The sequence below is a fragment of the Helianthus annuus genome, chromosome 1 (genome assembly GCF_002127325.2).
Source record: "Helianthus annuus cultivar XRQ/B chromosome 1, HanXRQr2.0-SUNRISE, whole genome shotgun sequence".
In the NCBI taxonomy this organism is placed as follows: Eukaryota; Viridiplantae; Streptophyta; class Magnoliopsida; order Asterales; family Asteraceae; genus Helianthus; species Helianthus annuus.
This window is the reverse complement of record NC_035433.2, coordinates 137,694,258-137,710,666: the sequence shown is the minus strand read 5'-3', so window position 1 is coordinate 137,710,666 and position 16,409 is coordinate 137,694,258. Positions and strand designations below refer to the sequence as shown.

Genomic DNA, 16,409 nt, shown 5'->3' with positions numbered 1-16,409 from the left:
CATTATGTCTGGCCTTGATGCTGTGAGGTACATAAGAGATCCGATCATAGCGCGATAGTTTGAGGGGCTAACAGCTTCTCCCTTCAAGTCAGGAGTAATTCCGTGATTAGTTGGCAATGGGGTACCAATGGGCGTTGCATCAGACATCTGGAACCGGCTCAAGATGTCACCAACATATTTAGTCTGATGGATGAATATCCCAGACTCCGTTTGTTGTACTTGTAGGCCCAAGAAGAAAGTCATTTCCCCCATAGCACTCATCTCGAATTTATCCTGCATGATGCGCTCGAATTCCCTACACAAGACATCATTAGTAGAACCAAAAATAATATCATCAACGTATACCTGTACCAGAAGAAGATCTCCATCTTGTTCTTTGATGAAAAGAGTACAGTCGATAAGACCTCTGCGAAAACCGTTCTCCAGCAGATAGTGAGATAAGGTTGCATACCAAGCTCGCGGTGCTTGATGTAGACCATAGAGAGCTTTGTTGAGCAACCAAACCCGATCGGGATGGATAGGATCTTCAAAACCTGGAGGCTGCTCGACGTACACCTCTTCTTCAACTACACCGTGTAAAAATGCACTTTTCACGTCCATCTGATAGACCTTGAATCCTTTGAAGGACGCATAGGCTAGAAAGATTCGAATTGCTTCGAGACGTGCCACTGGTGCATAGACTTCGTTGTAGTCGATCCCTTCAATCTGACGAAAACCTTGAACGACTAAACGAGCTTTGTTTCGGATAACAACTCCGCGGTCATCCTTTTTGCATTTGAAAACCCAACGGGTACCAATCTTCTTGTATCCAGCAGGTTTCTCTACGAGCTTCCAGACACCCAGCTTCTGGAATTGTTGCAGTTCTTCCTGCATTGCTTCAACCCAAGCGTTATCTTTCAAGGCTTCTTTCCACGTTCTTGGTTCTTCCTGTGAGACATAACACGCGAAGGACCAGTCGTTTTGTTGCCCGGATTCTCGAATAGCTGCATACAAGCCTGCATTGTTGTTGTTTCGCAACATGTTTCTTGTTTGTACGCCACTTTGCACATTTCCAATGATGTTTTGTTGAGGATGGGTATTATGAATCCTTGTTTCTGGATTATCTGGAACTGGAACATTTATACCCAGGTTGTTAAGATTAAGATCAACAACCAATTCAAGACCCGGAATTGACGAAGAGGATGATGCAGTAGTCTCAGCTGTTCTATGTGTATCCACTGGAGGAGTACCCTCTGAAGTACCATGAACTGCTGTTGTAGGAGCTTCTTGATCTGCATCTAGAAATTCATCATCCTCTGAAGATTCGTTCAATTCGTTTGCATCATGAAAATCCTCATTGTTGAGAGTATTATTGTTCACCGAAGAAGATGGTTCTTGATTAACAAGAATTGGACGAACCACCGGTGAAACTGTTGCATTGTCACTCTCGAAAAACATCCTAGCCGCAGCATTTTCTTCAACGGCTTCAACATTGATCGAATTGAAGAAGTCATCATACTCAAACATCCAAGGTTGACCCGGATTTTTGACTGGCAAGGTGTGCCTTTGTACTCTGACCTCAGACCATTCCTCGACCCTTTTAGTCTCTAGATTCCAGACTCGTAAGTTAGGGGTGGCATACCCAAGAAAGTATCCATCAATTTCTCTTGCCCCAAACTTTCCATTAGGATCGATGATTGTGCATGGAGCTCCAAACGGTTCTAGATAAGACAAATCTGGTTTCCGTTTTTGAAGAAGCTCAAAGCAGGTCTTGTTGTGTCTTTTGACTGTAAGGACTCTGTTCAATGTGTAACATGCAGAGGCCACAGCTTCAGTCCAGAATGGAATGGGTAACTGTGACTCTACCAACATTGTCCTAGCAGTCTCGATCAATGTGCGGTTCTTACGTTCAGCGACACCATTCTGTTGAGGAGTATAAGCTGCACTAAACTCATGAAGAATACCCTTTGAAGTGCAGAACTCCGCCATGAAATGATTTTTAAATTCAGTACCATTGTCGCTACGTATCCGCCTAACCTTCAACTTATACAAATTCTCAATCTGAATGATCAAGTTTTTGATAATGCCAAAGGTTTCACTCTTGTGTGCCATGAACGCAACCCAAGAAAATCTTGAATAATCATCAGTAACCACGAGGCAGTATTGGTCACCCCGAATACTCTTGTGCTTGACAGGACCGAACAAATCCATGTGCAAACGTTCAAGAGGAACTGCCACTTTGTTGATCTTCTTTGTAGGGTGCTTCTTCTTTGTTTGTTTTCCTTTCTGGCACGAAACACAGACGTCTTGAAGATGGAAATTTTTGAGGGGAACACCATTCACCAATTCATTTGAAACCAAATGATTCATTTTGCGTAAGTGAATGTGACCCATTCGTCTGTGCCAAGAGATAGTGTCTTTTTCTGTGGCTTTTGAAACGAAACAAGTTGCTTGTGCAGACGTAGTAATAGCCTGGCTCATGTCAAGGACGTACAAATCATTTATCCTTGGAGCCGACAAGAGAATCCATTCTTTTGGAATTTTGAAGCCGGGTTTCAGCACATAACATCCATTAGCATCAAAGTGTACTGAGAACTGCTTGTCACAGATTTGAGAAACACTAAGAAGATTGTGATCAAGTTGTTGCACAAAATTGATCTTGTCAAAGCTGACAATCCCGTTAGATATCATTCCTTCACCTGTAATGTATCCACCTTTATCTCCAGCAAAAGCAACATAACCTCCTCTAATAGATTTAACGTCGTAGAGAAGCTTTATGTCGCCTGTCATGTGCCTGGATGCCCCACTATCAACAATCCAATGACTACTGATAGTTCCTCCTGAAGCACCCTGCACATGAACTCAAATGAATTAGTTGGAGATGGGGACCCAAGCCATTGTGGTCTTGGGTCTTCCATTTTCATCAATGACAATAACTTCTTGTCTTTGATGGTTGGTGAATTGTGATGGTCCCCCTGATTCAGTAACCGATTTAGGTTTCCATGTCTGTTTTGTTTTACCAGTATCTTTCTTTAAAATTTTAACTCCTTGATTGTTTGAAATTGTAGAAGTTTCTGGTTTTACAGCAACAGATTGTTTTTGAACCACATCAGTTTTAATTCCTTTTTCAATTTTCTTGACATGTTGCCTTTTCTGTTTCTTTTCCCTTTCTTTTACAAGTCGGGGATCTTGTTTTGTGGAAACAGTTGGCTTATGGTCAGTTTTGCCACGGGGATCATCGACCTTTCCTTTTTGTTTATGAAGATATGGACAATTACGAATAATATGTCCAATGGTTCCACATTCAAAACATGATCTTCGTTCTACAAACCCCGAAGAATCATGTGATCGTCTAGCCGATGATGTTGAACTTTGTGAACCCGAGGTACTAGGTTTTGAACTGCTTGGTTCATTTCTTTTCTCGACAATAGCTTTCTTGACAAAATCTAAGTTAGATTGATTTTCAAACTTTTCAATTTTGTCCGTTCCCGTCGATTTCACAAAGTTAACCTTTTTCTTCTTCTTTTGGTTCGGCTTCTTGTTAGCTTGAGCCGGTGCTTTACCTTTGGGTTTGGTGTGATTTTGCTGTGTTGGCACTGTTGGTAATTTCTTGTTACCAAATTGTTTTCGAATTTCAGCCTTTGGAATAGGAGGACACTGTGTAACTGTAACTTTAGGTCCTGCCTTTCCCAAGAACTTACTCGTCGAATTCTCAAAGACTTTACAGATTAAGGATTGATTGACATTCTTAATGGGAAAATCTTTGTCTGAGTAAATTTTATCATCACCAACTAGAGTGTACAGCAAATTCACACTCTCCGGCTTTTCCGCAGATGAGGACTCAGTTGCAACAGTCTTAGCGGGTTGAACAGGGGGATCACATAGAATGTGATTCTCAAGAGGTATGTCCTCATTTTTGGCTACCGCATCAGACTTTGCTGGGACAGTATCATCAGATTCATCATCAGACGAATCAGCATCCTCAATCACAACTGGAGGATCTTGATTCTGTTCAGCACTTACAAATGTATCTGCTGACACATCTGAATCTGAGGATACTTCCTTTTGGTATCCGAGTCCTGCAGCAAACTCCTTAACATCTAGAGACACAGAAGGTTCAAAGAAAACCCTGTCCTCTTCATCAGGCATGGCATCATAATTATGTCTCACTGGTGGTGGACACTTCTTGTAGCCTATGCATGTGACATCTCGCTTTTCCTTCTGAACATCAATGATGTGATCTAACACATAGCTAGAGCTCAAATAACTGTCTAACTTGAGTTGTATCGCATCACTTTCGGTTTTCACACAAGCCATTTCTTTTTGCATAATCTCAAGGCGAGATATATACAAATTAATATCAGTTTGTTTTCTTGAAACCATTTTAGTCAGTTCAGTTTTATCTTTCTTTAATGTTTCAATTACTGACTTAAATTCCTTTTCATGGTTTTCATAAAACATGTTGGCTTCTGTGCATTTAGAGAGATCCACAGTCAACTTCTGATTGTGGATGAATGTCACATCATATTTCTCTTGCAAAGCCTCATGCTTGCTTTGCAAGTCACACCAATCAGCACTTAAGGAACTATGTTTGTCTTGCAAGTCAAACAAACTAGCTTGTAAAGCATCATGTTTGGCTTGCAACTCAGACATGTTTCCTTCCAAATCAGCACACCTAGCATGCAATCTATCACATTCATCACAGTTAATAGCAGTGGGTTCATCGACACATACCTGACTTGATGAACCGTCGACATTAGCCATAAAGGCTGAATGGAGAGAAGACGAAGAGTAAGCAGTCTGATCCACCAGAATAGATCTTCTTTGAGTTTCTGCTACAGCTTCCCCCAAGAGTTCATCAATGTCAATATCATCCGAAACATTAGATGTCTCACCCACATGATCATCACCAGAGGAGTCTTCATCCTCAGACGATTCATCACCACTGGCAGAAGATTCTCCACCACTGGTGTGAACTAGCTCCTTCACAATCTGAGCAAAACATGCTGTTCCATCAGGAGCATCACCACCCAACTGGATTGACCAGTCACAACCTTCATCCACCTGAACTGCAAGTGCTCGGTTGGTTTGGTTGTTGACAGGCACCAATGTACGATCATTGTTTCTGTTCTGCTGGTTGCCTTGGTTTCTGAAGGGGTTTTGATTCCCGTGCTGGGCTGGCTTTGTGCACTCCCTTTTGAAGTGACCCCGTTCACCACAGTTGAAGCACTTTACAGCTTGCTTATCGAACCCATACTTGGTGTCTCGCTTGCTTTCCAAGCTGGTTCTGCCAGTACTTTCCATCCAATCCTTTGCTCTTCTTACTGCACTCGCAAAGGCCCACTTGATGTCCATCAAATCCATCTCCTCTTTATCAATCTGCCTGTAGTCTTCTTGTGTCAGATTAATGTTGCCAATCTGACCTTCTATTAACCCACAGTACGCGCTCACTACAGTGTTAAGCAGCTCCATGTGTTCCTTAGCTACTTCTACACTGATTTTAGAGAAGCTTGACGTGTCGAGCTGAACGGTACTAGACTTTGATTGTTGACCTGCAGATGATGTTCCTCCATAACACGCATATTGTGGTTGTTGAGCAGGAGGAGGAGGAGGTGGTTGTATTGGATTTCCATACAGATCTGTGGTTGGAGGCGGCTTTACAAGAACTTGCACTGGATTGCCATACATATCCGTGCTTGTGACAAACGCCGTTTGAAGTGGAGCATGTGAACCGGCTTTTGCAGATGAAGAAGTGGAGGTGCCATAATACATCTCTGGATTCTGTGGCACTGCAACTCTCTTTGCCTTCAACGTTTCTTCCTGATCCTTGTTCTCCAGAAGCTGCACGAAATCGTTAATATTTGTAGTTTTCAACGTTCCGTTGTACTTCAAGATTTCCAGGAAGTTATTCCATTGAGGAGGCAATGCATCGGCAAACTTCTTTACCACCTCTGTTGGAGTCGTAGTGACTTCAAAGTTGGTCAGCTCAGTAAGCAGGTGATAGAAACGGCTTGTCATATCTCCCAAGGACTCCTTATCCATACATGTGAAGCCATCGAATTCTTTCTTCAGTAGATCTCGTCGTAGTTGACGTGTGGCTTCATTACCTACTCCTCTTGTCTTCAATGCATCCCACAGCTTCTTCGTAGTCTTGAAACTGACGAACTGATGATAAATATCCTTGCTCAGTGCTTGAGTGAGAATAGCGTATGCTTTCTTTTCTAAGTCATACGTCTTCTTTTGATCATCAGGAAGATCGGCAAATGTAGCTGTCGAAGAAGCAGCAACCTCGATAGTTTGATCGAATTCCGTAGTGAACCGCAACCACAACTCTGTATTTTGACCAAGAATGTATGTATGGAAACGATCAACCCATCCCGGATATTCATTAAGATGCATCAACTTTGGAGGCCTGTTCAAACTTCCGGTTTCACTTTCGCTTAGTAGAAGACTTTGAATACTCGGAGTTTGATTTGAAACAAACGCCCATTGACCAGCTGGAGTGGCATTTGTTTGTGAGGATGTAGATACTGGAGATTCGGCCCATGATGGAGATTGACTGGTATTCATGTATTTTCCACTGTCTGGAGCCGGATTTCCCCACCAACTCGGATTCATCTTTGACAAGAAAAATAAATTCTATGTCCAAGTCACGAAAGATGATGAGTACCCGAAAGATCACACACAGTCGAAGGACCCTAGTTCGAAAGATATTAAAAGAAAACAGAAACTTGTTAGCAATAAACAGAACACACTTCGAAAGATCAAATCTTGTTCGAAGGATCAACAATGCTCGAAAGATCACTGTTGAATCTCGAACAATGATTTCGAAAGATTCAAGAACTCGAAGGATTCCCCTTTGAAAGATCCTTATCTTTCGAGTTAAATCCTTATCTTTCGGACACCTGTCTTTCGAAAAGATTCCTTTATCGAAAGATATGCTTCGGACTTCGAAGGATGGGTCGAAGGATAATAATCTTTCGAGCCTTCCTTGATCGAAAGATAGTCTTTCGAGGTCGAAGGATATCTTTCGAGAGGTTCTGACACACAGACACAAAGTGATGGGTTGGTGAAAAGGTGACAGGTTGGTAAGTCAACTTTCGGCAAGATGGTATGTGCAGGCTGTCCTATCACCACCAACTTTGAAAATTTTGCCAAAAATGAAAAACCTTATCTTAACCACAGTCACCGGAATTTTTAACCGGAGCTTTCGCCAGAAAACACAAAGTTACTCAAAAACAAGTTTTTAAGTTACCCAACCCCCCTTTAAACACTCCCGGTTAGTTTAGACACGTTTTTACTCAAAGAAAATGCAAGAAACTAAGTAAAAACAGGTGCAAAACCAAGTGTTTCAACACACCAAAACTTGTAAAAACCCGGTTTTAAACAAGGTAAAGAGCCAAGCTCTGATACCACTTGTAGGTCCCTATCCGGTGGATGACGAACCTCAAACCTTGTTATACTAACTCACTAGCGAGTGCGGAATCCAAGCTAGCAAGCAAACCGAGTTAGTAGCAAGTAGAGAAACAAAACACACAAGTTCACCGATTAACACAACTTGTATTAATGCAATGAGGGTTCGGTTACAAGCTCAATGTTTACAGAAATGTTCTATAAACTCTCAAAGTGTGTGAGTGTTTCGGACAGAATGCTCTCAGCCTGTGTGTGTGTATTCTCTATAACTCTCTGTCTGTCGGCTAAACTCAACACATTGCATGAGTATATATATACCCAAACACAGCAGGTCTGCTCGAAGGATCCGATAGATGGTCCGAAGGATCATCTATCGATCACAACATGTTCGAAAGATGAGCATGGACCTCGAAGGATGATCCTTCGAGGTCTAATATTCGAAGCATATCTTTCGAGCACCTCGAAGGATCAAACAGTATCCTTCGAGGCTATCCTTCGATACAGACAGACATCTTTCAACTTATTGGCCAAGTCAAACTAGGAGGATAGTTGACTTGGTCAACTTACAGACTACCAAGGACATCGTTTACATACAGACCGAATACAGACAAAGTACAGACACAAGTGCACCAACATTAGGTATATTTAACACAACCCTTTTCAAATGGTTGTGTTAATAAAGTTTCTTGGCAATGATGGTTGTGTTAATAAAGTTTCAAATGGTTGTGTATGCCCTTGTAAAGGGGAGGAATGAATGGAGAATCCAGGAGCATAAAAAAGAGGCGTGTTGGCAAGATTCTTTTTTATCACATTTATTTATGAATTAATAAAACTAAGAAAAAAAAATCCAGAAACTCTTTTGTTGTTTTTTACTTGCTTTCATCGAACCATAGTTGCACCATCGTTGAGTTGATCCGGATCTGAAAAAACAAGAAAGGCTAATGACTGCAATTTTGTTAATCCGTGTTGGATTGGTGGGGTTTGATTTCGTAAATAACTTAACATGACTTGTATATTTTTTCGTGTTAGAACAAATCCATTCTAACTCAGACATACTTAAAGCCCTGCAACCAAAGACCTAAGAAATGAGTCAACATGTGAGTTTGTAAGTGGGTTTGTAATCAAGTTGTAACTAAAGACCTATGAAATGAGTCAACATGTGAATTTGTAAGTGGGTTTGTAATCAAGTTGTAACGAGATAATGGTTATAAACTGTTGGGTTCGATGGTGTGAAGCGTTGACCCATCTTGGGTTGGGTGATGGCGTAAAAAGAAGACCGGCAGGACACCCTTGTTTTTATTTTTGGCACATTCTAGATATCTTGTTCACCCATATTTTTATTGTAACCCTAGTTGATAGCCTCACTACATAAAGTTTTTTTTATGTAAATGATTAAATGAGAAGAAAAGAAGAACTTCCAAATGTGGAAGCCCCATTAATGCAAATGGTTAAATGAGAAGAACCACAAATGTGGAAACCCAAAAAAAAGAACTTACAAATATGGAGGCCCAAATTTAAATGTCAAAAATCAAAACGAAAGACTAAAAAATATGCTTGCAATTTGTGTAAGCCATACGGGGGCTTTCCCCTATGTTGATATATAAACTGAATCAACCCCAAACAAAATATGGAAGAACCCAAGAAAAGTAGAAATTAAAAAACAGTGTGTGAATCGAACCCGGAACGGCTGGTTCCGTAAACAAGTTCGAACCCAAGAAAAGTAGAAAAGAAAAAACCACACACTGCCAATATGATGGGCCCTGGCACCTTCCCCACAGGCCCGAAGCTGGCCCTGATATATATTTATCTCTTTCTAAAAATTTATCGGTAAAACAGGAAAATCATAAGGGCAAAGGAATGGCTGACGGTTTTTGCCTTTGGTGGAGGAAACTCGAATGTGGTGGCGATTATTTTGAAGTCGAGAAGAGTGGGCTTAGTGACAGTGGTGAGATAAAAGGTAAGGATTCTTTCTATCAGCGCCATTTTTTGAATATTTGCTATTTTTTGAACACTGGATGTTGAGTCTAATAAATTAATCGATTTTAAATATTCTTTAGCAGAAAACTTGATATATGGAGTTTCATAATTTCTATTATAAATATAAGTTTGTTTATCCTGATTTTTAATAGTAACTAAACCGTAAGAAATAAGAGTAAATTCTGTTGTGTCTCATTGCATCAGTATATATCAGTTCTATGTCTTGGTTCCAGTATTTTGTTTCTGTTTGATTTGTGTTTAGTTTTTTCAATCTTTTAGTTTTATTGTATTTTAGTCAAGACAGATGCCGGCAAGATCATCTCGCTTAATGTCAAAGGCTCGGACACTATTGGAAAAATAAAAGCCTTCATCCAGGATATGGAAAATATTCACATTGATCTGCAGATGCTGATCTTCAACGAAAAGGTTCTTCAAGACTTGAATACCCTTGCCAATTTGCGTATCAAGAAGGGATCCACCCTCATCCTTATGCGTAAGTTAAAGGGAATCTTGAATATATTCATCAAGATCCCTGAAGAGATGATGTATTCTCTTGAAGTCAAACCTTCAGACACCATCGGCAAATTGAAAGCCAAGATGTGTGGTATTGAGGATGTGTTGATCTACAACGGGGTTGTCCTTGAGGATAGCGGTACTGTTGTTGACTTCAATATCTTCAACGGATCCACTCTCACACTCATTCGTAAGTTGGAGCGAACGATGGAAATTTTTGTGAATACCTTTACTGGAAAAACTATCTCTTTGTTAGTTAACCCAACATACACTATTGCCAAGGTGAAATTTGAGATTTTGTGTATGGAGGGTATACGTGTTGATGAGCAAGCTTTGATCTTCAACAAAATGGTTCTTGACGACAGCAGTACTCTTTTCGACTTCCAAATCAACATGAACTCCACACTTATACTTATGCGTAGATCAAGAGGACCTATGCATATGCAGATATTCATCAAGATCTTCACTGGACACACTGTTAAACTACAGGTTAAACCTTCATACACCATTGCCAACATAAAAGCCAAGATACAAAGTCAGGTAAATATTCCATGTGATGAGCAGGAGTTGATCTTCAAGGAATTGGTTCTCCACAACGATGATACCCTTGCTGACTTGCACATCGACAAGGAATCAAACCTCACACTTGTGCGTTTATCAAAAGATCCAAGAGAAGGAAGGTATTCCTCCATTAGAGCAGAAACTGATCTTCAACGGAGAGCTACTTAAGGATAGCCCTACCCTAGCCGACTACAACATCCGGAATGACTCAACCATCCGGCTTGTTTAATTTAAGATAAGAGGATGATGATAATGGTGTTAGATTAGACCAGCATATCCTGTGATCTATTGTTAGAAGTAAACCCTGATGTTTTTGTGTCTTCTCATGTAGCTCTCTTATGTTACCTGTCTCTTAAGTATTTAAATTAAATGGAACTTTTACCTATAACATTGTTGAAATTATTGAATGGTTTAAACACACACACACACACACACTAAAATGAAAAGTTAGATTCATATAACTAATCAGTATAACTTTTAATGTAATTTTTAGAGCCTATTTACATTTACATTCTACAAAAAGGTATGATGTAACATTTATAACATCAAATTTGTGTAATTAATACTTTATATGTAGTGATGTAACATTCATAACAACCAAGTTTGATGTTAACATGCGACTGACTGAGACAGTTTGAAAAGGTTTTGAAAGGCAAAGCTTTTAACTCTTTGTACATTTAAAACAAAGAACATTGTAGGACATAGATTATCTTCAAATAGACAGATTCATGAATGAAAGAAGCTAGCAGAGCCGGCCCTGAAGGAGGGCGGGGAGGACAACCGAACAGGGCCCGTGATTTTGTAGGGCATGTAATTTTAAAAAAAAATCCGATATTATATATGTAAAAAAAATTTAATAGGGTATAACCAAAAAAATATTAACATAGGCCCACTTTAAAAAATCATATTGTTTAAACTATTTAGCCCATTAGGTTAGTGAGCCCAATACCCAAATATTTTCTAAAAACTAATAAAAAAAATTTCTGGGCGGCAACTCTTACGGTATGTCATTCATTCGAATACTATATTTTGTATTTTGTTAATTGCATTATTTATCGAATGCTATATTTTTGTCAACGGTTCAAAGTTGTATGAAAAAGCAGTTTAAAATTTTATTAATTACAAAATAAAAAAAAACCTAAAAACAATTACAAAATAAAAAAAAAACACCTAAAAACGATTACAAAATAAAACAAAAAACTAAAAACGATTACAAAATAAAAAATCCTAAATACGATTACAAAATAAAAAAAAAAACCTAGAGCGTTAGGTAAATTTCAAAAAACGCGAGCTTGTCGAACGGCCTTCGCTCCTTGCCCCGAAACTCAATGTTCGCCACCGCCACCCGGTCCTCGTGGCTTAACTCACCGCTCGGAACGGCTTCGTAGTAGGCCTTGAAACGATCAAGCTTCGGCAGTAGCTCGCGCCATTTATGTTGGCACGCGTTTAAGTTGTGCCGGTCGTGTCCGACGTTATGTCGGTAGCTTGCGAAGGCTTCCGGCCAATAGCGTGTTTGGCCGGGTTGTCGCCCGACGCTTGTGACGAGAGCTAACTCTTCTTCGTTGGTCCAAGAGGCCATCTTCTTCGGGTTGGGTTAGCGGGTTCGTGGGATCAAGTGGGTAGCGGTGGACAGCGATGGTTTGGGTTGGGGTAGCCGGTGGGGTTGGGGTTGTATTTATAGGGGATGTTCACTGTTGGGGGTTGGGGTGACCGCTTGGCTTGGCCAAACGGTTACAATTTAAAATTCAAACAACCCGCCAGCTATGACATGGCCAACAAAGCGAATAGGAGGCCGCCACATCAGATCGCTAGCCCGCCCCACGCCCGACTTCAAACTCAAACCCCAAGGGCCACGCTCCAACCCAAGCCCCATACCCCACAGTCTTAGGGTGTACGGGGCACTAGCGGGGAGTGGGATCGGTGACCCCAGTCCCCGATCGGGAACACCGCCGCCATCACCGCGGGGACCCAAATCAGGGAAGGGAATCGGGGAGGAGACACCGCTTGAAATGGCACAAAGATTGAGGAACAGTCAATTTTTTAAACGTTGGCAAACGGTAATAATTAAAAAAAATAAATTTCAATTTTAACCAATATAAATAACCAACTTCAGTCAAATTTTTTACCACGCCCATTCTCAAACTTATACTCTAAAAATCTATCAAATACAACACAAAGCCAAACCGAGTAATGGAGAACCAACCCCGCGAAGCCAAGAAAAAATCTAATGGACGCGGCTCGCAACCGTCTCGTGGTGGTTCGAGCGGTGCAAGTGCGCAACCACAACCCCCTTTCGGATATACTTCACAACCTCCTTTTTTTTAGCAACAACCTTCACACCCCTCCTTTTACAACACCCAACCACAACCCCCTTTCAGCTATTTTCAAAATTTGTTATCAATGGATCCTCAAACCCCCGCCTTCGACCCGTATGGTTTTCGTTCCCCACAAGTTCCATCTCCACGAGAAAATGTTGAATGTCGTCTACCTATTTACGACGACGAGGACGAGGAAGTAGTGCCGAAACTCAAAATTTGGGCGATTATGAAGAAGACACCGGCGACGATGAATATAATGTGGATGAAGACGCCGGCAACGAAGAAGATGACGCTCGGGATAAAAAGGGAAAAATGGAGAGCCAAAAATGGACAAAGGTCCAAGAAGAGGCGTTGGCGAATGCGTGGGTACATTGCTCTACCAACAAAAAGAAGGGCAATCAACAAAACCGCGATAGTTTTTGGCGTAAGATTTTAGATCATTATAACGCCACCGTTGGCGGAAGTAACCGGACCGTGCATCAAGTACGGTCTAAATGGGGCCCGATGATGACTAAAATTAACCTTTTCAACGGCCTATACCAACAAGCGGTAAAAATTATATTTTTTTAACGTTGTATATTTTTTAATTTTGTTTACTAAGTTCATATTTTTTTAACACTTACTATTTTACAATATGTAGGATCGCACACGAGGAAGCGGGTGTAACGATCTCAACGTGATGAAAGTCGCTTTAAAGGAATTTAAAGATAAATATCCGAACGATTTTCAACATGTCGAGGCGTGGAAGGTCGTCCGAAAACACGAAAAATGGGCCCAAGTCCCATTGTTGGGTGAGGAAGGGGAAGGTTCGGCACAAAAAAGAAAGCCCGTTGACGTGGACCCTTCCATACCCGATATGAACGAAGACCCCTCGCCACAAAGAACACAACGACGAGACAAGCGTCAAGCAACATCGTCCGAGGGCTCGGCCGAGTTGGCGGCACAATTCAAAGAGTACACCGCCATGAAAGAAGCGAAGCACGCGATGGAATTGGAGGCGATTGAATTGAGGAAGAAAAGAGAGTCGGAGGCTCGCGAGCTCATAACGGAACAACGCGAGACGATGAGAAACTACGCGTACGATCGAGATATGAAAACATTCCTCAAGCCGCACGACGATGCTCCGCCGGAAATGTTGCCGTTCATCCTCGCCCGAAAGCGCGACATCGCTAACAAGTACGGGTGGCCGTGCAATTTCTAAAATTTTTATTTTCTAGTTTGAATGTAATTTTAATTTTCTAGTTTGAATTTAATTTTTATTTTCTACTTTGAAATGTCTTTTGTTAAATTTTATTTTATTTTTATTAATATTTTTTATAAACATGCGTAATTACAACAAATAAAAAAAAAAAAATAAAAATAAAAAATCAAGTCCCCTAAAAGAGGAGTGCCGCCATAAAAGTAGGATGTGAGGGGGAGTTTAAGAGGAGAGTTGACATGGCATAACCTAATTGGATGTGCGTAAGAGAGGGGACTCCTCTAAGGGTGTGGGGGGCACCTGCGGGGACTTCCTTCGGGGACCCCTGTTGCCAATTAGGGGAGGTGCCGCCATCAAGGCGGTGAGGTAGAGAGAGGGAGGAAATCGGTGGGGATTCACCGAGGAGAGAGGGAGGAGAGAACCAATGAAAATTTTTTTTTTTTTAATAAAAACCAAGTCACCTAAGAGGGGAGTGCCGCCATCAATTTAGGATGTTAGGAGAGTTTAAGAGGGAAGTTGACGTGGCACACGAGGATTGGTTATGCGTAAGAGAGGGGACTCCCTCTTAGGGGAGTGCCCCTTAAGAGGGGTGTGCCCCTCTCACCCTCATATCAAGCAAAAACTTTAAATGCATCAATGAACTTCAAATCAAATCATTTCCACCTGCCAAATGCAGCTTGAGTGCAAGACTCGATGCAAATTTTGCAATAGCCTCAATTATTATAGCTTCTTTAATACACCTCTACGTTAACCCTCTCCACTCACTTCTCTCTCTTCTCTATCTCAACACACTTTGAAAAATTGAAACATTATCGGAAAGAAAAGAGGAAAATGGCGGACGAGGGCAAAGGAATGGCTGACGAAGACGATAGGTCTGGTACCGGAAGAGAAAGTACGTCAGTGACTTTGAGTTTATCGTCGATGACGTTGAAGTCGTGAATGGGTCTATCGACGATGACGATTTTAAATATGGCGGGATAAAGAGTAAGAACTCTTCTGATCATCATATTTATTTAAACATCTGTTGCTACACTTTGTTGTTTTAGACTTTTAGGGCTATCACTTATTAGAGTTTCTGGACAGTTTGCATGTTGTTTTAATGCTTAGTTTCTTGTTTTTTTTGTGTGTTTCTTTGTATTCTAGTTGAGACCCCAACTGGTAAGACTATTCACTATCACAATCCAACCCAACCCAATCCAATTTTTCATCTACTATCACAACCCAACCTAAACTAGTATTTTATTATATAAAGAAATAGAAGTTAGATAATAAAAAAAGGAAAAAGAATTAAATATTATAAAGAAATAGAAGTTAAATAACATAAAAAAGAATAAAGAATTAATATTATGTTGGTTGTTGGTTGCAACCATTGGTTGCCATACCAACCTGGTTGTCTATAAATTTCAATTATTTAATTAAAATAATTTCTTACAATTTTGTCTTATTTGCCAAGTGGCAACCGGTTGTGCAATTTGGTCACCATAGTGGGTAGTGGGTAGTCTAAGATCATATCTCTTAACGTACTGTAGGCAGTGTCAAAGTTAAGATCCAGGCTGAGGAGCACATTCCATTTGACAATCAGGAACTTATCTTCAACGAAATGGTTCTTGAAAACATCAATACCTTCACAAGCTTAAGCATCAAGAAAGGATCTACCCTCACACTCCGTGTTAAAGCAGTGGATCAGTTGAAAATATTTCTCATCACTTTCTCAGGAAAGACGATCACTTTGTTACTCAAGCCCACATGCACCATCACTGAACTGAAAACCATGATTGAATTTATGTAAGATATTCCATGTGAAGAGCAAGCTTTGATCTTCAACGAAACCGTTCTCGGGGACAACGGTACCCTTTTTGATTACAGGATCAACAAGAATGAGACGCTAAAACTTATGCGTCAATCAACGGGAATTATGGAGATAGATATCCTCATCTTTTATAGCGGAGAGACCATTACTCTCAAAGTCAAACCTTCGGATACCATTTACAGCATTAAAGCCATGATTCGGGATGAAACGCAAAAACCTATTGACGAGCAGGATTTGATCTTTAACCGAACCGTTCTTCACAACGATGATACCCTTGCTGGTTGCGACATCCACAAGGAGTCTACACTCACACTTTTGTGGTCAGCAAGAGTATACATCATGAAGATATTCATCAAGACCGCAACAGAAAAGACCGTTACTCTGCATGTCAAACCCTCAGACACCATCTACAACCTGAAGTTAAAGAACCAGGATAAGGAAGGTGTTCCCCCATTCAAGCAGACACTGATCTTTAACAAAATTTTCCTGGAGGATAGTGCTACCGTTGCTGATTATCGCATCCGTGATGGACAAGAAGTCGGTCTTGTGTTGGGATAATCTTGATAGTTCGGGTTGAGTACGGGTCAAGTTGGTTGCAGAAACCTTTTGTGTTCGTGAGTGTTTAATTGTTCGATCTTTT

General features: G+C 40.8%; 2 protein-coding genes across 2 annotated transcripts; both read left to right on the top strand.

The window, feature by feature from the left end:
* Positions 1-9,249: 9,249 nt before the first annotated feature.
* On the top strand, positions 9,250-10,611 carry LOC118491567 (polyubiquitin-B-like). The gene is made up of 2 exons (XM_035989436.1): positions 9,250-9,349; positions 9,665-10,611. The coding sequence occupies exons 1-2, from the start codon at positions 9,250-9,252 to the stop codon at positions 10,609-10,611; spliced, it is 1,047 nt and encodes a 348-aa protein (XP_035845329.1).
* Positions 10,612-14,790: 4,179 nt separating this feature from the next.
* Positions 14,791-16,409, top strand: LOC118491565 (polyubiquitin-like). The gene is made up of 3 exons (XM_035989435.1): positions 14,791-14,851; positions 15,103-15,117; positions 15,750-16,409. The coding sequence occupies exons 1-3, from the start codon at positions 14,791-14,793 to the stop codon at positions 16,325-16,327; spliced, it is 654 nt and encodes a 217-aa protein (XP_035845328.1). The 3' UTR covers positions 16,328-16,409.